This window comes from Chiloscyllium plagiosum, unplaced genomic scaffold (genome assembly GCF_037043375.1).
Source record: "Chiloscyllium plagiosum isolate Xiang-an unplaced genomic scaffold, Cpla_swu_hap1 HiC_scaffold_2, whole genome shotgun sequence".
Taxonomy (NCBI): Eukaryota; Metazoa; Chordata; class Chondrichthyes; order Orectolobiformes; family Hemiscylliidae; genus Chiloscyllium; species Chiloscyllium plagiosum.
The window spans coordinates 63342162-63364111 of record NW_028270140.1 but is presented as its reverse complement, the minus strand read 5'-3'; the positions used below and the strand labels follow the sequence as shown (position 1 = coordinate 63364111).

General features: G+C 42.2%; 1 protein-coding gene across 1 annotated transcript in view; it reads left to right on the top strand.

Annotated features, from left to right (window-relative positions):
- The window catches only part of LOC122561689 (kelch domain-containing protein 3), a 218239-nt gene that overhangs the window by 100199 nt on the left and 96090 nt on the right, over positions 1 to 21950 (top strand). Inside the window, exon 14 of the mRNA XM_043713698.2 lies at positions 16770 to 16857. Within this exon, the coding sequence (XP_043569633.2) occupies positions 16770 to 16857 (88 nt within the window). The remainder of the gene's footprint in view (positions 1 to 16769; positions 16858 to 21950) is intronic.

Here is a 21950-nt window from a genome sequence, read left to right as displayed (position 1 = left end):
GGATGGATTTAAACTAAGAAGGTGGGGCGGGGGGGTGGGGTTGGGACCCAGGGAGATAGTGAGGAAAGAGATCAATCTGAGACTGGTACAGTGGAGAACAGAAGTGAGTCCAACAGCCAGGGCAGGCAGGGACAAGGTAGGACTAATAAATTAAACTGCATTTATTTCAGTGCAAGGAGCCTAACAGGGAAGGCAGATGAACTCAGAGCATGGTTAGGAACATGGGACTGGAATATCATAGCAATTACAGAAACATGGCTCAGGGATGGGCAGGACTAGCAGCTAAATGTTCCAGGATACAAATGCTACAGGAAGGATAGAAAGGGAGGCAAGAGAGGAGGGGAGTGGCGTTTTTGATAAGGGATAGCATTACAGCCATGCTGAGGGAGGATATTCCCGGAAATTCATCCAGGGAAGTTATTTGGGTGGAACTGAGAAATAAGAAAGGGATGATCACCTTATTGGGATTGTATTATAGACTCCCTAATAGTCAGAGGGAAATTGAGAATCAAACTTGTCAGGAGATCTCAACTATCTGTAAGAATAATAGGGTAGTTATGGTAGGGGATTTTAACTTTCCAAACATCGACTGGGACTGCCATTGTGTTAAAGGTTTAGATGGAGAGGAATTTGTTAAGTGCGTACAAGACAATTTTCTGATTCAGTATGTGGATGTACCTACGAGAGAAGGTGCAAAACTTGACCTACTCTTGGGAAATAAGGCAGAGCAGGTGACTGAGGTGTCAGTGGGGGAGCACTTTGGGGCCAGCAACCATAATTCTATTAGATTTAAAATAGTGATGGAAAACGATAGACCAGGTCCAAAAGTTGAAGTTCTAAATTGGAGAAAGGCCAATTTTGACAGTATTAGGCAAGAACTTTCGAAAGATGATTGGAGGCAGATGTTTGCAGGTAAAGGGACGGCTGGAAAATGGGAAGCCTTCGTAAATGACATAACAAGCATCCAGAGAAAGTATATTCCTGTCAGGATGAAAGGTAAGGCTGGTAGGTTTAGGGAATGCTGGATGACTAAAGAAATTGAGGGTTTGGTTAAGAAAAAGAAGGAAGCATATGTAAGGTATAGATCGAGTGAATACTTAGAAGAGTATAAAGGAAGTAGGAGTATACTTAAGAGGGAAATCAGGAGGGCAAAAAGGGGACATGAGATAGCTTTGGCAAATAGAATTAAGGAGAATCCAAAGGGTTTTTACAAATATATTAAGGGCAAAAGGGTAACTAGGGAGAGAATAGGGCCCCTCAAAGATCAGCAAGGCGGCCTTTGTGTGGAGCCTCAGAAAATGGGGGGAGATACTAAATGAATATTTTGCATCAGTATTTACTGTGGAAAAGGATCTGGAAGATACAGACTGTAGGGAAATAGAAAGTGACACCTTGCAAAATGTCCAGATTACAGAGGAAGAAGTGCTGGATGTCTTGAAGCAGTTAAAGGTGGATAAATCCCCAAGACCCGATCAGGTGTACCCGAGAACTCTGTGGGAAGCTCGAGAAGTGATTGCTGGGCCTCTTGCTGAGATATTTGTATCATCGATAGTCACAGGTGAGGTGCCAGAAGACTGGAGGTTGGCTAACATGGTGCCACTATTTCAGAAGGGCGGTAAAGATAAGCCAGGGAACTATAAACCGGTAAGCCAGACCTCGGTGGTGGGCAAGTTGTTGGAGGGAATCCTGAGGAACAGGATGTACATGTATTTGGAAAGGCAAGGACTGATTAGGGATAGTCAACATGGCTTTGTGTGTGGGAAATCATGTCTCACAAACTTGATTGAGTTTTTGAAGAAGTAACAAAGAAGATTGATGAGGGCAAAGCAGTAGATGTGATCTATATGGACTTCAGAAAGGTGTTCCACAAGGTTCCCCATGGGAGACTGATTAACAAGGTTAGATCTCATGGAATACAGGGAGAACGAGCCATTTGGATACAGAACTGGCTCAAAGGTAAAAGACAGAGGGTGGTGGTGGACGGTTGTTTTTCAAACTGGAGGCCTGTGACCTGTGGAGTGCCACAAAGATCGGTGCTGGGTCCTCTACTTTTTGTCATTTACATAAATGATTTGGATGCAAACATAAGAGGTACAGTTCGTAAGTTTGCAGATGACACCAAAATTGGAGGTGTAGTGGACAGTGAAGAGGGTTACCTCAGATTACAACAGGATCTGGACCAGATGGGCCAATGGGCTGAGAAGTAGTAGATGGAGTTTAATTCAGATAAATGCGATGTGCTGCATTTTGGGAAAGCAAATCTTACCAGGACTTATACACTTAATGGCAAGGTCCGAGAGAGTGTTGCTGAACAAAGAGACCTTGGAGTGCAGGTTCATAGCTCCTTGAAAGTGGAGTCGCAGATAGATAGGATAGTGAAGAAGGCGTTTGGCATGCTTTCCTTTATTGGTCAGAGTATTGAGTACAGGAGTTGGGAGGTCATGTTACAGCTGTACAGGACATTGGTTAGGCCACTGTTGGAATATTGCATGCAATTCTGGTCTCCTTCCTATCGGAAAGATGTTGTGAAACTTGAAAGGGTTCAGAAAAGATTTTCAAGGATGTTGCCAGAGTTGGAGGATTTGAGCTATAGGGAGAGGCTGAACAGGCTGGGGCTGTTTTCCCTGGAGCGTCGGAGGCTGAGGGGTGACCTTATAGAGGTTTACAAAATTATGAGGTGCATGGATAGGATAAATATACAAAGTCTTTTCCCTGGGGTCGGGGAGTCCAGAACTAGAGGGCATAGGTTTAGGGTGAGAGGGGAAAGATATAAAAGAGACCTAAGGGGCAACATTTTCACGCAGAGGGTGGTACGTGTATGGAATGAGCTGCCAGAGGATGTGGTGGAAGCTGCTACAATTGCAATATTTAAGAGGCATTTGGATGGGTATATGAATAGAAAGGGTTTGGAGGGATATGGGCTGGGTGCTGGCAGGTGGGACTAGATTGGGTTGGGATATCTGGTTGGCATGGACAGGTTGGACCGAAGGGTCTGTTTCCATGCTCTACATCTCTATGACTCTTTGACTCTATACAGTAGCGCCTCGACTTACGAACTTAATCCGTTCTGGGACCCAGTTCGCGAACCGAAAAGTGCGCGAACTGAATCAATTTTTCCCATTGTTCGGATAGTGTAAGAATGCTTGGACGGCTGTTCACAGCGCACGTGCCAAAGACGAACTGAATGAGATCACGCGGGGCCCGAGAGCTTTTTCCATTCAATAAGCGCGTAGCAAAGCAGAACAATGAAACCACATTGTCACACCCGGGCTTTTTGCGTTTGTATCTTCTTTCGTACCTTATATTTCATACATACAATCCTGTTCATAAACTGATTTGATTGTGAACGGGGTCGTTCGTATGTCGAGGCACTACTGTATATCACTGCACTAGATCTTGACCTTGATCCACGTGGGAATGATTGTCTGGTCGTCTTCTCCTGGTGGTCCCAGGGATGACTTCTCTTCACAGTGGTTGGTCTCAAGATACTGCCTCTGAGGATGGTGTTGCGTCAATTCTTATACTTAGTAGTTGGTCCAGCTTCTTTTGGAAAGGTCTTTGATCAGGGCTTGATCATGCTGATCAATCGGACCCAACCAGGCATGGACATGTCAATGGCAGGGTGGTCCTTGGGCATCCATTCCTGGAGGTGTTAGATGCACGTAGGTCAGGTAGCCCTCTCCAACTAAGGGTGTGAGGCAAAAAACCCAATGTTTTCAGTTGTTCTGGGGATGGCATTCAGGTTGGTTCTATTCAATGTGAATTCAAATACATATTGTGTTGTCTGCAGCTGCTGGGTTAATTATATATTGTTTATCTATAGCTGCAGCCTGTCTGGATTCTGCAGCATGTTTATTAGCACAGTCACTTTGGTCAAGGCTTGTCTCAATTTCCCAGCATACTTCAATTATTGTCCAAGTTTGCAAATTCATCATTTTGTACAGCCTGTCTGGTCACACTGACATGAAAGTCAGAGAGTGAACTGATTCCAGTTCTCCACGTAATCTTCCAGACCTCTGTCTTGGCCGACAGTCCCCAAAATCTCAGGGCAAGTTCCATGCACAAGGGCTGGCTGCAGCCCATCCATGGAGATTGGCATCAAATACATGCCAAGCTATATCATCATAGCACATCTCCAATTCATGAGCAATACAGTCCTGCATATCAATGCTGCACTTTCAAATTCACTGGCACCTTTAATTGGAATGCTGCTGACAGGACAAATTGCATGCAAGACAGCCATCCAGCTCACACGTTTGACCAGAATGCACCTCAGGGCTCCTTGTTTGCAATCTTAAAGCTCACTTATTTTGCACCTTTTTGGATAGAGTCACAGAGTTATCGATTTATTCAGCATGGAAACAGACCTTTTGGTTTAACACCTCCATGCCTACCAGGTATCCTAAATAAATGTAGTTCCATTTGCCAGCATTTGGCCCATATCCCTCTAAACCCTTCCTATTCGTATACCCATCCAGATGCCTTTTAAATTTTTGTAATTGTACCAGCCTCCACCACTTCCCCTGGTAGCTCATTCTATACATGTAAAACCCTCTGTGTGGAAAAAGTTGCCCCTTAGGACCCTTTTAAATCTTCCTCACCTTAAACCTACACCCTTTAATTTTGGACTCCCCCACCATGGGGAGAACACCTTGTCTATTTACCTTACCCATGCCCTTCTTGATTTTATAAACCTCAATAATGTCATCTCCCAGCCTCCGACGCACCAGGAAAAACAGCCCTAGCCTGTTCAGCCTCTCCCTGTAGCTCAGATCCCCAACTCTGGCAACATCTTTGTAAATTTTTTCTGAACCATTTCAAGTTTCACAACACCTTTCCCACAGCAGGGAGACCAGACTGAATGCAGTATTCCAATAGTTACCTAACCAATGTCCTGTACAGCCGCAACATGACTTCCCAACTCCTTTCCTCAATGCATTGACCAATAAAGGCTAGCATACCAAACACCTTCTTCTCTATCCTGTCTAGCTGTGACTTCAGTTTCAAGGAACTATGAACCTGCACTCCAAGGTCTCTTTGTTTAGCAACACTCCCCAGGACCTTACCATTAAGTGTATAAGTCCTGCTAAGATTTGCCTTTCCAAAATGCAGCACCTCACATTTATCTAAATTAAACACCATCTGCTACTCCTCGGCCTATTGGCCCATCTGATCAAGATCCTATTATACGCTGAGGTAGCGTCTTTTCTGTCCACTGCACCCCAGTGTTGGTGTCATCTGCAAATTTACTACCATGACTCCCATGTTCACATCTGGATCATTTATATAAATGACGAAATGCAGTGGACCCAGCACCGATCCTTGTGGGTCACAGGCCTCCAATCTGAAAAGCAACTCTCCACCACCACTCTCATGCCCATAACATTTCTTCCATTCTTTACCTTTTTGATCTTGGCTCTCTTAGTCAGAACTTGAAGAGTCACAGTAATTTTGACTTGCCTTCTGCTTAGCACTGACACAAAGTCAGACAGTTTGTCATGGTTGTAGCAGTGATCAATCAAAAGGATGTATATCTTGCTGAACAGCACTGTGTTATGTCAATGTCACATCTGCACCATGTGCCAGCAGCACATATGGCAAACTCACTGAAACCTCACTGGGTTTGGTGAGAACTTGAGGAAGATAAATGTTGACGGAGTTGACAGGGAGGGCAGAAGGAAATCTGAAGATCTGGGAGTCACCTTGTATGAGAGACAAAGTCTGTGAGTCACTCCATGAAGTAGGACTGCTGTTTCCTTACATTTTCATCCAAATAGCATGTGGAAAATGGCTGCCCCTGCACCCAGAACAAGTCTTTCATTCTGTGACAGAGGGGGCTCCCTCGGATGTGAGTGGGCAGTGGTGGCATACTCTGTTCAGAAGTGGAGGTTGAAATCCCATGTCACATTGTCAAATGACACTTTTCAAATCAAAGCCCTCCTTCTAAAGGGGCCAACAAAGGACATTGTGCCGGTCCTGTCTGGGGTTTCATACAAGTACTGTCTGTGCATCAGCTTCCACCTGATCCTTGGAATTTCTGCTCCAGACTATTGCAGGATACCCTGAGGCTGTGGGATGGACAATGAGGGTCCATGAAACATCAGCTTTGCAACTATAATGATATTCTTCATAGGGAACAATGACTTCAGCATCCAGTTGTGTAACAGCATTGGCCATAGCAACACAAAGACTTCCTTGTGAATTTTGTTCAGTGGAACTGAATCACAAGAATTATCTTTCACTGATTGCAAATGTTTTGATGCTGCTGAGGCCATCGTTCCCTGTGTAATACCAACTACAATTGCTGCTTAATGGTTTGATCCTTCTACGAGGTTCAAGCTGTTCAATAAAAATAAAGGTTACAGATGAAAGGAAGCCTTACAACATCAGATGCTCCTTTATTCAATCCTGACAATGTTTCATGCTGATATGGGTGCTGTGGACAGGATAGCCAATTCTTACAGCACTGAGGATGGCTAGCCTTTGTACTTTCATTCCTAAAGTTGCAGTGAGAGTAATACTTGTTCATGTATAGTAATGATGAAAAATTTTTTCATCATTTGGCAATTAAATAAGAATCATCGTTTCCAAATGGGTAAATGAGTTTATAATGAAATTTCACCAATGTCATCTGTGCAACATCAGAAGGTTGTCTCCTTCCTTTCCATCTCAGTACATCTAGGTGCAGTCCTGGGTCCACAGCTGGAGTGCCTAGGTATATTTGTTCCTGAGATGCTACCGGGACTTTTCACTGTACATTTGTATCCCTGTACTTGAGTACACATGACAATAAACCTAATTCTAACTCTGGGGTGGAGGGAGCCTGCCTGACAGTAGAGCATGTTGGCCTTAGTGTTTTGGTCAGACGACTCTCAGTGGCCTTTGCGGCTTGAGAGCCCAGACATGTGTAGAAATCCTATCCAAAGGCAAGTGTACCATCCTTGGCTTGAATTTCCACGGAGTTGAGTGTGGCAGGCAGTATGGACATCAAAGGCCTTGCCATGTCTGGAACTTTCTGAGAGGAGATGTCTGGGGACCCATGTATGGTTTTACCTCTGACTGCGTGCATACTGGCACTGTCCTGTCTCCTTGTAAGGAAGAGGCAGCTGCAATGAATTCAAAGTCCTTCATCCTCTTGTCACCTTACTGTTGGTGTTAAGCACCAAGGGTAGAGAGATGGAGTGTACAGGTTTTGGATGCAGGTTTACTCGCTGAGCTGGAAGGTTCATTTCCAAATTGTTCGTTACCTTACCAGGTAATATCTTCAGTGGACCTCATGTGAAGCAATGCTGAAAATTCCTGCTTTCTATTTATATGTTTGGGTTTCTTTGGGTTGGTGATTTCATTTCCTGTGGTGAAGTCACTTCCTGTTCCTTTTCTCAGGGGGTGGTAGATGGGGTCTAACTCAAAGCGTTTGTTGATAGAATTCTGGTTGGAATGCCATGCTTCTAGGAATTCTCATGCGTGTCTTTGTTTGGCTTGTCCTAGGATGGATGTATTGTCCCAGTCGAAGTGATGTCCTTCCTCTTCCGTATGTGAGGATACTAGTGAGAGAGGGTCATGTCTTTTTGTGGCTAGTTGGTGTTCATTTATCCTGGTGGCTAGTTTTCTGCCTGTTTGTCCAATGTAGTATTTGTTACAGTCCTTGCACGGTATTTTGTAAATGACGTTAGTTTTGCTCATTGTCTGTATAGGTCCTTTCAAGTTCATTAGCTGCTGTTTTGGTGTGTTGGTCGGTTTGTGGGCTATCATGACACCAAGGGGTCTGAATAGTCTGGCAGTCATTCCGAGATGTCTTTGATGTAGGGGAGAATGGCTAGGGTTTCTGGATGTGTTTTGTCTGCTTGTTTGGGTTTGTTGCTGAGAAATCAGTGGACTGTGTTCAGCAGAGTACAAACAGAATTGGTGGAAGCCTCCAATCTGCAAGCCAATCCTCTCCTGCCTGGGCTGAGCAAGTAACTGGCCTCTGGAATTCCTCTGAGACCCAGTGCCTTGTGGCACATCTGTCTCAACCAGCTGCTGAGACATGGCAGTGAGGTGTTCACCAGCTTGTTCTCCTGATTGTAATCTTGCTAAAATACCCAAGTAGATTTCAGTATGTGAGCTGCTGAAGTGCACAGGAGGCAGCTTTGCCAGTGCTTCCTTTGAGAGAGCAGTGGCTTCATCCTCAGAGGTGTAGGAAGAGTGTCTTGCAGGGCCAGAGACTGTAAACATAACACTGATGACTCCAGGATACGGAAGAAAGAATGTGCTGTGAAATAGGGATCGACATTTGGACATGTCAAAAGTTCATTCACAGTGGCGGTCATGGAAGAGCAGCAATGTCTTGACCAGTGATTCTTATTTAGTTGCCAAGACATGAGAGGCATCATCACATGAACAGTCATGGTTGTCTTCAGCTAAAACACGGATTCTTTCCTTGTTGGGGGCAAGGGCATGAGTATCAGGCACCTTACCACCATTCTGGCTCTGTCAGGCCTACTGTGGGTTGTTTTCTTCTGGAATGAGACAAAAAGAGGAATTGATTTACGTAAAAACCAAAAGAACTGTGGATCCTAAAAGTCAGAAACAAAAACAGAAATTACTGGAAAAGCTCAACAGGTCAGCAGCATCTGTGAAGAGAAATCAGAGTTAACGTTTCATTTCAGAACCCAGTTCTGAGGAAGGGTCACTCAACCCAAAACATTAACTCTGATTTCTGTCTGTAGTTGCTACCAGAGCTGCTGAGCTTTTCCAGCAATTTCTGAATGACATGTAAGTGGCTGGCATTGCTATTAGTCCTGGTGCAGATGGAGCAAAGGTGGTGAGGTGTCCTTAGTGAGAATAATAAATGCAGAGGGCATGCAGGGTAAGTAGTCTGGTGGTGGGCCTGGGCTGGCGATGGTGAGCGTGAGTGAGAGAAGACGTTTCATACAAAAGTGAGAGTGGCAGACCATCTGCCTTATTGGGAGTTTATTTAGTAACAGAGATAGAGTGAATGTAACAGAGCAGAAAAGGTAGTAGCTTTTACCCTCATAGAGTGCAGAATGTCAGTGTTTCTCCAGACTGTTGACAACACACTGACCCTGGTGAACCTGGTTTTCTCTGGCAGGCCTGGGGAAAGAGAAGGACCTTCCCCTGCATCAGTCCATTCACCCAGACCTCTGGTGCCTGTTGGCAACATAAGGAGTTAACTTCCCTTTCTGGGACATCTGCAGGCCATATCTTGAGAAACAGTAGCCTCACCTCCGACTGACAGTACTTGACCTGGTGCACAACTGTGTTTTAAAAATAATGTCAAAGGCCCAAGAATCCCAGTCATGCCAGCAGCAGTGAGTACTTCTGCTTCTGTTGATAAGGAAGATATGTGAAAATGGTGCACAGTTAATGAGGTGTGCTGTGGAGAATAACATGAGAAAACCCAAAATGAAACCTTTCATGGAACTTGCCTAAATGAACATTTAGCTTGTTTATTTATCTCTAAGAGAGAAGTATTCTCTTACTCCTCCAACAAAGCAAGGAAAGATATTGTTGTCTAGCTCCTCCTTAAATAAGTTTGATAACTCTGACCAAAATGTTATGAATGAATTTGCCCAGGTGTCTCGCAATACTGAAGTGATCAAAGCAACACGAACATAAACCAGTACCAATGCAAAACAGTCCCAACTTTATTAGGAACAAAGTTACAGTAATTTTTACAATACTGTCCAAGTCTCCAACAGATTTTCACAGTCTCTCTCTCTCTCTCTCTCTCTCTGCCTCAGTCTTTGGGTCTGCAAAGCGGTTTTCCTTTCTCTCTCTCTCTCTCTCTCTCTCTTTGGATAGTCAGTTGGTCTCTACTTCTTGGCATGCTAGTCTCCTCGGAGGGCCTCAGAAGATTCAAGAGTGAAGTCTGCAGGTGAAATTTGTTTCTATATCTTTAAGATGTTTTTCTAGAACTTTCTATAGATCTGGTCAATTTGGGAGATATACTTGATAATTTGAAACAGTGTCAGTCATAGGCTGGCTTGCTACTGTTTGTTTCCTTGTGCAGCAGGACCAGGTGTCTTTCTGTTGAGGCCCTTCTTTGTTTGGTGGACAAGTTGTTCAGGATAACTGTTGCCTTTTACATTATGCTAATGTCATTAGCTCCCGGTTGCTGTGATTATACTGTGTCTGATGTGCAGGTTTTTGTGATTGCAGAATTTTACTTGGCCAATGTACCTAGCATCCTTGCTGTTTGGCCAAGTTAGAAATCTATCTGTGTTTTAGCAGCCAGGAGGCTGCTACCAGTATTGATGTTCTGAAAGATACTGGGCAGTACCAGTCATTGATAATAGCTGATGATACAATTTGTCTTCCAGAAAGTTTAATGGCAACAAAAGCTTTGCTGTTGGATATTCATGGCAATTACGAATATGTTTCCTTGTGTAACATTAAATGACAAATGATAGACTAAACAGGACTGTTACTGTAGAAGACTCATCAACTTTAAGGACATTTAAATCATTGGATTGGCATATGGACGAGGATGGAATAGCTTAGGTTAAATGGGCTTCAGATTGGTTCCACAGGTCGGCGCAACATCGAGGGCTGAAGGGCCTGTACTGCTTTGTAATGTTCTATATTTGATATACTGAGGGAAATGTTACTTAAGAAGAGTTCAGTTTTACATAGGGTAATGAATTCACAGATTTGAGAGTATGAGCATCTCCAAGAGTTTCAGAGAGATTTTTGCATGAGGAACACATTGGATTGCTTGTAGGTTGTGCAAAACTAGGGTTCAGACTCATAATATTGGTCAGAATGAATCAGAATCAGTTGAGAGGGAGGATGATTCAAGTGTTTGGTTAGATAGTACTTTTTTCAGAGAATTGAATGTGGTTAGAGATTCTAAAATTAACAAGACTGATTTTATTTTAGCCAAACTTGCTTCATTTTGGATCTTTTATTTTTTTAAAACAAAACTATGACTGCCTCAACTGATATTGTAACTGACTTCATAATTGAATAAATTCTGATTTTACCAATTTCAAAAGAAGTGAAATTGTTATGCTTTTGTCATTAGTTCCTAAATTCATATGTTGCCTTAGAGTTATCATTTAACAAATACACTGCTTTTGGAAATCTTGGGACCTTTATTTCACATTAGTTTTTTAAAATAATTTTCAGACTCTTTCTCTTACGAGCCTGAAAGAATTATATATAGCTGCATACAGCCTAGGAGACAGTAAGGTATCCATCTCATCATGTCACCTATTATTCCAAATACTTAGATCTTGTAGGATTAGTCATGCTGGGCTTGTTAATGCACTTTTTTGACACTATGGGTGCCCTTAGGATTTAAAACTGGCATTCTCAGCATGTATACAGGTTGTTAGAGTGAATCATGCCAGCTACCATATTTGTGACGGCACTGTGCAAGCACAATGAAATTGCAACTTTGATTGATACTACCATAGCACTCTTTGAGATCAGCGCTCTACATTAACATCACTGTTAATCTTGTATCATTGAACAACATGTTTAGCAGCTGAAGAACCCCTGCAGTGGAGGACCTCAAATGTCATGATCAAAATGGACTTGTGTAGAATATGATTTATATGTCAAGTTCTTGTGTATTTGGTATAAATATGTTTTACTGTGACAGTAAATCTGCATTTGCAACATGCTTGTCAGGGGAGCCATGGTGGTGCTGAAATTTGAAACAATCCACTGATAGAATTCACATTTGTCTAAAAACCACAAAATCTCTCATTTTTGACTTAGGCTCTGAAAACTCCAAGATAGGTAGAGTCATAGAGATATACAGCACGGAAACAGACCTTTCGGTCCAATTCCTCCATGCCTACCAGGTATTCTAAATAAATCTAATTCCATTTGGCAGCATTTGGCCCTATCCCTCTCAACCCTCCCCACTCATATTCCCATCCAAACGCCTTTTAAATGTTGCTATTCTAACAGCCTCCCCCACTTCCCCGGCTGGTCATTCTAAACATGCACCATCCTCTGCGTGAAAAAATTGCCCTTTCGATCCCTTTTAAATTTCCCTCTCTCACCTTAAACCTAGCCCTCTAAGTTTGGATGCCCCCACCCTGGAGAAAATATATTCATGCCCCTCATGATTTTGTAAAGCTCCATAAGATCACCCATCATCCTCCAACACTCCAGGAAAAATAGCCCCTGTTTATTCAGTCTCTCACTATAGCTCAAATCCTCCACCCCTGACTGACTCCTTGTAAACCTTTTCTGAACCTTTCACATTTCACAACATCCTTCCTACAGGAGGTAGACCAGAACTGAATGTAGTCTTCCAATAGTGGCTGAACCAATATCCTGTACAGCCTGAAAAGTGACCCCCCAACTCTTATCCTCAATGCACTGATGAATAAAGACATGAATACCAAATGCCTTCTTCACTATCCTGTCCATCTGTGACTCCATTTTCAAGGAACCATGAACCTGCACTCCAAGGTCTCTTTTTATTTTCAGCAACACTCCTCCAGGGCCTTTCCATTTAGTGTATAAGTCCTACCCTGATTTGCCTTTCCAAAATGCTGCACCTAATAATTATCTAAATTAAAATCCATCTGCTACTCTTCGGTCCATTGGCCCATCTGATTCCATTGTACTCTGAGGTAATCTTCTTTGCTGTCCACTACACCTCCAATTTTGGTGTCATCTGCAAACTTACTTAACATAAATCCTATGTTCACATCCAAATCATTTATATAAATGATGAAATGAAGTGGACCCAGCACCGATCCTTGGGGCACACCACTGGTCACAGGTTTCCAGACTGAAAAACACATCCACCACCACCCTCTGTTTCCTACCTTTGAGCCAGTTCTGTATCCAAATGGCTTGTTCTCCCTTTATTCTATGTGATCTAACCTTGCTAAACAGTTGCCCATGAGGAATCTTGTTGAATGGCTTACTGAAGTCCATATAGATCATGTCTACTGCTTTGCTCTCATCAATCCTCTTCATTATTTCTTCAAAAAGCTCAATCAAGTTAGTGAGATATGATTTTCCATGCACAGAGCCATGTTGACTATTCCTAATCAGTCCTTGCCTTCCCAAATACATGAAAATTCTGTCCCTTAGGATTCTTTCCAACAACTTGCCCACCACTAATGTAGTGATCAGGGCATACTGCCATGAATATCCCATGACTAGGATCAAAGGAAAATATTTATTCAGTTCACCACCAGGTAATTCCCCAATGAGCCCACTGGTTTACTTCAATTCAATTAATTAACAGGCACAGTGTGAGGGTCTTTAAAACTATTCAAGGAGATGTTTTGTTCAGGACAAAATGTGGAAGACACCATGTTCAAGTAGAGAACAGAGCAGAGTTCTAAGAACAATTCTCATGAACCTTTGGTGTGACCTGAGAACCCTTAAAATCTCCCAAACATAGAATGAAAGAACATGCAGTGAAACATGTCATAACACATATCTTTCAGCCAGGAAATTATGAGTTAGCACTCGTACCAACACCGTGAATCCTTCAAAGCTTGTTCAATGGCCCATACAGGGTAGCCAAGAGTTCAGGAAAGCAAATGATCAGATTGATCCCCGAGACCAGGAGGACAAAGAGCAAAGAAGAGTGTTATGTCAACATGGTGAAGCAACGCCCCTGCTGAGAAGGGGATAAGAAGGTAATGGTTCATCCCTTTGTCACTGACCTCAGTAGATGAGGGTAGCAGTGGGGTTGAATCTGAGAAAGATGTGGGTGAGGCCCACATTGAATCCTTTCTAATCTGCTAACCAATACAGAAATGCTAGCAAACCTAGACTCCTTATTTACCATTGTAGGTGCCAAATAGACAGTAGACCTAATGAGGCTTTTGCAGAGACAAGCCTGACTGTACCACATGATATGGATGTGGACATATGGTTGCAATAAAGCAATAGTCTATATTAGTTAGGTTCAGAAAAGCTGGCTGAGATTCCAGTGGATATTGTAGCACCAATACATAGAATTAGAATTGGTCTTGTAGCAATAGCTGGAGCTCCCTAGTTGTTCTCATGGCTAAGCCGACTGTCTCCACAATGTCTTACATTGATAACTGAAAAGTTAATGCAGTGCCAAGAGTTGTCTCCTACTGATATCCTGCTTGAATATTGCATACATAAGGTAGATGAAGTAACCCACATTACCAAGATTTATCAATGAATTCTGGAATATTTCTTTGACTGCCAGTGAGAGGGAAATGTTTGGTGTATATCTCAAGATAGGTTAAATCTGTGGCATGCATTTGCACTCCAAAAAGCCCCAGGCACCTTCAAAAGGCTGATTAACCAGGTAGTGGCAAGTTTATCTAATTGTGTGACGTACCTAGATGATCTCCTAGTGTACGGTGACACTTGGGAACTGCGCATAGAGGCAGTGGAAAATCAGTTCAGGATATATGTAGTTCCAGTATGTTGTGAGCCTGAATGATTTTCAGCATAATTTTTTGCACACTCAGAACTATGTAGTAAATGTTGTCCAATTGCAGAATTGTGTCTGTTGTTGAACACCGTACTCTGATTATTGCATTTGTTGCAAACACCTGAAAGGATATCCTCAGCCACAGAATGGATCATGGTGAGTCCAGAAGTGTGTACAGTAGGAAATCACTTCCATATAGAAGGGAATTTGCTTTATTGTGCTTTCCCAGCCAGTCTCTTCTGTAGACTGCCTTTTGAAATTCTTCAGTGAATCATCTGTAGAGTTTTTGTACACCTTACCTTCCATGCTCCCTGTCCTGGTTACACATCAATGGTGCCACTGTCTAATCATGCACAGTTTGTGCCTCAATGCTAACCTTTAAATTGTATGTAGTTTGGTACCTGATGATTGGGAGTGTGATATCAAGCGACAATGCATCTTCATTGTCATTGTGTTCTTTATGTTCTTAATGTTCTTCCATAACGAGTTATTTGAAAGGAAGGAGCCATGTACAGTGCAGCGAAAGTATACGATGCATGATTACACAATCTGTAAATTAGAAACAAATGAGTGATGAGGAAAATGTGGAGTGCAAAAGGAGGAGTTATAATGATCAATGATTTCCAATGGTTTCAGTCTTAGTGATGGCCACGGCTGCAATTGGTGTCCATGTTATGGTAGTGCTATCTGCTCCATTGGAGATCAAGATGTGCAGCTGTATCTGTTCCCTTTGAGTTGGATCTTGATGCCGTCAGTTATGCACCACCTTGCATGTAAGGGAAAGGAAAGTATGCCAGTGAGTGTCCTGCAATCAGTTTGGATATGTGTCTGTCAATGGGCGGCACGGTGGCACAGTGGTTAGCACTGCTGCTTCACAGCACCAGAGACCTGGGTTCAATTCCCACCTCAGGCGACTGTCTGTGTGGAGTTTGCACATTCTCCCCGTGTCTGCGTGGGTTTCCTCCGGGTTTTCCGGTTTCCTCCCACAATCCAAAAATGTGCAGGTTAGGTGAATTGGCCATGCTAAATTGCCCGTAGTGTTAGGTGAAGGGGTAAATGTCGGGGAATGGGTCTGGGTGGGTTGTGCTTCGGCGGGTCAGTGTGGACTTGTTGGGCTGAAGGGCCTGTTTCCACACTGTAAGTAATCTAATCTAATAACTGCATAGCAGACAGTGTGAACAGGTTGCAAGATGTGGATATAGACCTTGGTGTAGTGCTAAGTGCTAAGAGGATATTGTGGAGTGTAACAATGTTAGATACCATTGTTAGCTATCACTGTTTGTTGAGTATTTGGATCATAAGACCAACAAACTTAGTTACATTTTGCCTCTTAAGCTTTCTTGGTAATACAGTGAGATCATAACTTTAAGTACTTGCCTTAGCTCCATATCCATTGATAACTTTAGTTCACAAAATTTTACCCATCTCGGATTTAATCATGTTTCATTTCTTTGTCCTCCACCAAGGCTTTCATGTGAGATCGCTCTCAGCTATGCTATGCCATTCTTCAATATTGCTCAGTTAAGGTTCACAACTCGTATAACTGCCACAACGCATTAGTTCAGACCTGCTTTTAAATGATACCAACCAGCACTGATGATAATGTTTTATGTTGCCTGCATTGCAATGAGCAGGTGCAGGAAAATTTGCACATCACGATTCCTGTGTCAGTACTCAGGGGTTATTTAATTGAGCCCTGGCTACGTTCGGACCCTTGTGGATTCTGACATCAGCTAGTTAATTAACCTCTACAAAACAAAACAAATCACTATAAAGCCCAAAGAAAATTGGCAATCCTTGTTTATTTCAGGAATATGCTTATTTTCTTTTGCTTGATTGTGTTTTGTGGCTTGTTAGTTCTATGGACCTTTACCTTGTTTGGAACAGATGTTGCTAACAGGCAGACAGGGATTAACTGCATATTGCTCTGGCATAGCATCAACTTAAGTTGATTACAGCAGCCTATGAACCTCCATGAGAAATGTCTGCTCTAGAACTGAACGGGACTATGCTGTGATATTTGGAGCAGTATTACTTAGAAGCAGTATTTTCTGACTAATTTGTCTTCTACACAAAAAATCCAATGTGTTTAAGAAATGTTTTGGTCAATGAATGAAACAAAATCAACAGAAGTTGGATCACAATTAAGTCAAGCTATTTTTGAATAAAATATAAGCAATAAAATTTGCAAATGGTAGAACACTGAGAGAAAAATAAAATTGCTGCAAATATGGACCAATGCAGTCAATAGCTAAAAAGGAAAATGTTTTGTGTTGAAACCCAGTATTTTCTGATTTTTTTCGTATTGCTTTTGGCTGCCATCATCATGTTAATTGACTAATGAAAGAGAAATAAATACTATTTCTTTCAGCTTTACATTTTCGGTGGAGTTAATGAGGAGCAGGAATTTAATGACATAAAGGCAATGAAACTAATAAATCCATCTGACAGACAACCAAGTAAGTTTCATGGTTCTGATAAGTGGTCATAAAAATATACTGGATAATGAAATTGCATCCCAATATCATACAGTTTTGCTCACTAGGAATCCAGGGATGGAGCATACCTAGGGGGGTCAAGGTCATTGTCAGGAGGATGTTGCCAATTTTCTAAAATTAAGTCTCATCTGCGATGTTAAATAAAATAAATCACCAGGCTAAATGGATTAGCACAAAGATTTAAATGATCGTACAATTGTCAGTCCTCCAGCTCTGACACTGACTTTGAAAAAAATGAAGGGTATTGTTAGAACTGCACACTTATTTTGTGCGGTTCCTGATTAATGCCTCAAAAATTATTAGTGCCGTAAATCTGTTATTCTCTGACTTGTGCTACTGAGGGTCAAGACTTCTCATCTGGATTTGAATCGTTCAGTTTTGGAGCTGCATTCTTCCAAGTTTGTATCTATAATTAATGGCCTCAACTAAATACTATATTATGCAGAAGGAACTCAATCTCCATATTTACCATCCTGAAATGCTACCTACTTCCATTTCTCAGCTACTTTGTTTGGAGACTAGTAAGCTGTATTTCCTGTCTTTCAGACAAATAAAACTTCTCCCATTGGTTTAGTAAATAAATGTACCCAATTTGAATGGTACATGAGGACTGTGTTGTTTTAGCAGTTCTTAAATGTCTTATTATACATCTGATTACACGCGTCACTCAAGTGATGCCATTTTCAGGTATTACATTTGCCATTGACTAATGGGAGAAAAGCAGCATCAGTGGCACAGCGAACCAGCATCGCAGGCACTAAGATGAATTCGCTCCTAATGTTTCAGCCAGCCTATCAGTCAACAGACTTGATAGGCCAAGGGGCCTTTTACTGTATACGATGGTATGGCTCATATCCATGTGTTGTGCGGTGAAATTTCTCATGATAGGCACAGAGTTCAGAGGAATCCTAAAGAATCTTGTCACTTTCACCACTGACAACCAATTTAATATTTCAGAATATGTCTAGACTGCTTAGTTGTCCTGAATTTAATTTTTAGCATAGAATATAGAACTGTACAGCTCGGGAACAGGCCCTTTGGTCCACAATGTTGTGTGAAAATGACACCAAATTAAACTAATCCCTTTTGCCTATACTTTGTCTTTATCCCTCCCATTCCTTGCATATTCATGTTCTTTTTAAAAGTCTTTTAAATGCTCTTATTGTATCTGCCTCCACCACCACCTCTGGCAGTGTGTTCAACATTCCTACCATGTTCTGCATAAAAAAACTTGCCCCTGACATCTCCTTTGAACTTTCCCCCTCTCACCTTAAATACATGCCCCTTAGTTTTAGACATTTCAATTCCGGGAAAAAGATTCTGATCGTCAACCCTATTGACACATCTCATAGTTTTATAGACTTCTTTAAAATCTCCCCTCAGCCTCTGCTGCTCCAGAGAAAACAGCCCAAGTTTTTCAAACCTTTCATTATAGTTCATATCCTCTAATCCAGACAGCATCCGTGTAAACCTCTTCTGTACCCTCTACAAAGCCTCCACATCCTTCCTGTAATGTGGCAACCAAAATCAAATGCAGTACTCTAAGTGTGGCCTAACCAAAGTCTTATAAAGCTACAATATGACATCCTGACTCTTGTACTCAATTCTCCGACTAATAAAGGCAAACATGCAATCTGCCTCCTTTACCACCCTACCTACTTGTGTGGCCACTTTCAGGGAGCTATGGACTTGAACCCCAAGAACCCTTTGTACATCAATGCTGATCAGAGTTCTGCCATTAACTGTATACTTTTCCTTAATATTTGATCTCTCAAAATAAAGCACCTCACGCTTACCTGGATTAAACTCAATCTGCCATTTCTCTGCTCATATCTGCAACTGTGGGCGGCACGGTGGCACAGTTGTTAGCACTGCTGCCTTACAGCGCCAGAGACCCGGGTTCAATTCCCGCCTCAGGCGACTGACTGTGTGGAGTTTGCACGTTCTCCCCGGGTGCTCCGGTTTCCTCCCACAGTCCAAAGATGTGCAGGTCAGGTGAATTAGCCATGCTAAATTGCCCGTAGTGTTAGGTAAGGGGTACATGTAGGGGTATGGGTGGGTTGCGCTTCGGCGGGGCAGTGTGGACTTGTTGGGCCGAAGGGCCTGTTTCCACACTGTAAGTAATCTAATCTAATCTAATCTAATCTAATCTAATCTAATCTAATCTAATCTAATCTTAAAACTGGTCTGTATCCCGTCGTATGCTTTGACAACTTTCTACACTATCCACAACTCCACTGATCTTTGTATCATCTGCAAACTTAATAGGCAAAAGTGAGGACTGCAGATGCTGGAAACCAGAATTTAGATAAGAGTGGTGCTGGAAAAGCACAGCAGGTCAGGTAGCATCGACGTTTCGGGCAAAAGCCCTTCATCAGGAATGCAAACTTAATAACCCACCCATCCACACTATCATCCAAGTCATTTATATATATATCACAAACAGCAGCGGTCCCAGTATGGATCCCTGCGGAATACTATGAGTCATGACCTCCAGCCTGAAAACCAACCTTCTACCACTACCCTCTGCCTTCTATGGGCACGTTAATTCTGAATAGATGTGGCCAAGTCATTGTGGATCCTCTGCATCTTAATTTCCTGGATGAACAAACCATGAGGGACCTTGTCGAAAGCCTTACTAAAATCCTTGTAAGCAACATCCACTGCTCTACCCTCCTCAATCACCTTCTTCACCTCCTCAAAAAATTCAATCAAGTTAGTAAGACATGACCTGCCCTGCACAAAGCCATGCTGACTGTCCCTAATTAGGTCATGTTTTCTCAAATGCAGTAAATTTTAGCTCTATGAATTCTCTCCAATAGCTTCCCAACCACTGATGTAAGACTCATCAGTCTATGATTTCCTGGATTATCCCTATTTGAATGGAAAAACAACATTTTTATTAAGCTTTGGTACGTGGGCATCATTGGCTGGGCCAGCACTTACTGCCCATCCCTAGTTGCCCTTGAAAAGGTGATAGAGAGCTGCTTTAATTAAGGTTCACTGCAAGAAATAAAGTCTCTGGCGCGAGATAGGAAATAAGGTGCAGATCAAGAGGCCAGCTTCACTGAGACAAAGGGTGGCGTGACAGCTGTTTGGTGAGGAGGTTTGATCAGTATTTCCAATCTTGAAGTTGGGTATTTAGTTTGTGTTCAAGTCTGTAGACAGTTTTTCTGAGAAATAGCTTAATTTTCACAGTAGGATTTATTCAAATGGTACTGAATAAATTTTACAATTATGGAATGACAGGTCAAAAGGGTCAGGCAGTGTGTACATCCTGCAGTATGTAGACATCTTGGACAGACAAACACATCTGCAGGAAGTGTCACCAGCTGCACAGTTTGAACTGTGGGTTTCAGAACTTAAGCAGCAGCTGGAATCACTGTTGTACAGACAGACAGAGGACTATGTGGATAGCACATACAGGGAAGTGTCACACTGCAGATGAAAAACGTACAGTTGGAGAGAGAATGGTGACTGCGAGACAGACTAAGAAAACTATGCCAGTAGTGCAAGAGTCTTCTTAATCTATCATGCTTGCTATCTGGTCTTCCATTTTGGAAACTGGTGAGGACTTTGTTTCCTCAGGGGAGTGCAGCCAAATTCAAGCCCACAGTACCACGGGTAACTCAGCTGTTCAGAGGTGGAGGAAGAAGATTGGAAGAGCAATAGTCATAGGGGATTCTATAGTCAGGGGATCGGGCAGGCATTTACTGTAATGTAATCTAATCTAATCTAAACATGGGTATAGGATAGTGTGTTACCTCCCTGGTGTCAGGATCAAGATTGTCATGTACCAGTTTCTAAATATCCTTCAGAGGAGGGCAATAGCTAGTATTTATGATCATAGGTTAGAACAAGGATGAGGTCCTGAAAGCAAATTTCAGGATGTTGGGAAGTAAGTGGAAAAGCAGTACCTCAAGAGCAGTAATCTCAGGATTATTCCCAGTACCACATTGTTGGTGACACTGAGAACAGGAGAATTGATCATTTAAATGCCGGATTTCAGAACTGGCATAGTTGGGAGACTTCTGAGGAATTGTGATCAGTTCTGAGGCAGATGGGACATGTATAGTATGCTGGAGAGTCTACACCTTTAAGGACTGGGTCTGATTTGCTGGTGTTGCTATGATGGATTCAGACTTGCTTGTCAGGGGTTGGGAACCTGAGGGATAACCCAAACTGGAAGGAAATAAAGTTGACAACAGAAGTAGAAAAGATGCTAGGGAGATTAGAAGACAGGAAAACCAAGGTTGAGCATCAAGTTTGCTTTGACAGTGGGATTATTATCAGAACGACAGGGCATTGTACCTGAATGTGCACAGCATTTGCACCAATAGACAAACTAAAAGTATAAATAAAGGTAAATTGACCTGCTCTAATTGCCATTGCAGAAACATGGCTGCATGGTGACCTGGACTAGGAACTCCATGTTCAAGGACATTACATGTTTAGGAAAGATGGGCAAGAAGGAAAAAGATATGGTTTTGAGCTGAACATAAGGAATGGGATCAGTTCATGAGTAAGGAAGGATCTCAGATGAGAGGAGCAATGTGTGGAAACTGTTTGAGTAGAGCTTAGAATCAGCAATCGTCATCAGATATTAATTGAAGTTAGTTATAAGCCAACAAATAATGATGGTATTGGGGAGTGTGGCATTAATCAGGAAATAAGAGAAGCATGAATATGGACAAAAGCATGTAACATGGGTGATTTCAATCTGCATTTGGACTAGGTGGACCAGTTGAGCACTAAAGCTGTGGAGGACAAGTTTCTGGAGTGTCTTAGGGATAACTTTCTAGAGCAGTATGTTGAGGAGCCAACCAGAGGACTTGTCATTTTACATCTAATATTATGCAATGAGAAAGGGTTAATGATAAGCTTATTGATAAAGAACCTTTAAGGGATGAGTGATGACATTTTGCAATACTGTATGTTTGAAAGTGAGGTCATTCATTCTGAAGCAATGGTGTTTAATTTGAATAAGATAAGTTATGAAAGCATGAGGTACAAATTGGCTGAGGAGGATTGGGAAAATTCATTAAGACATGACT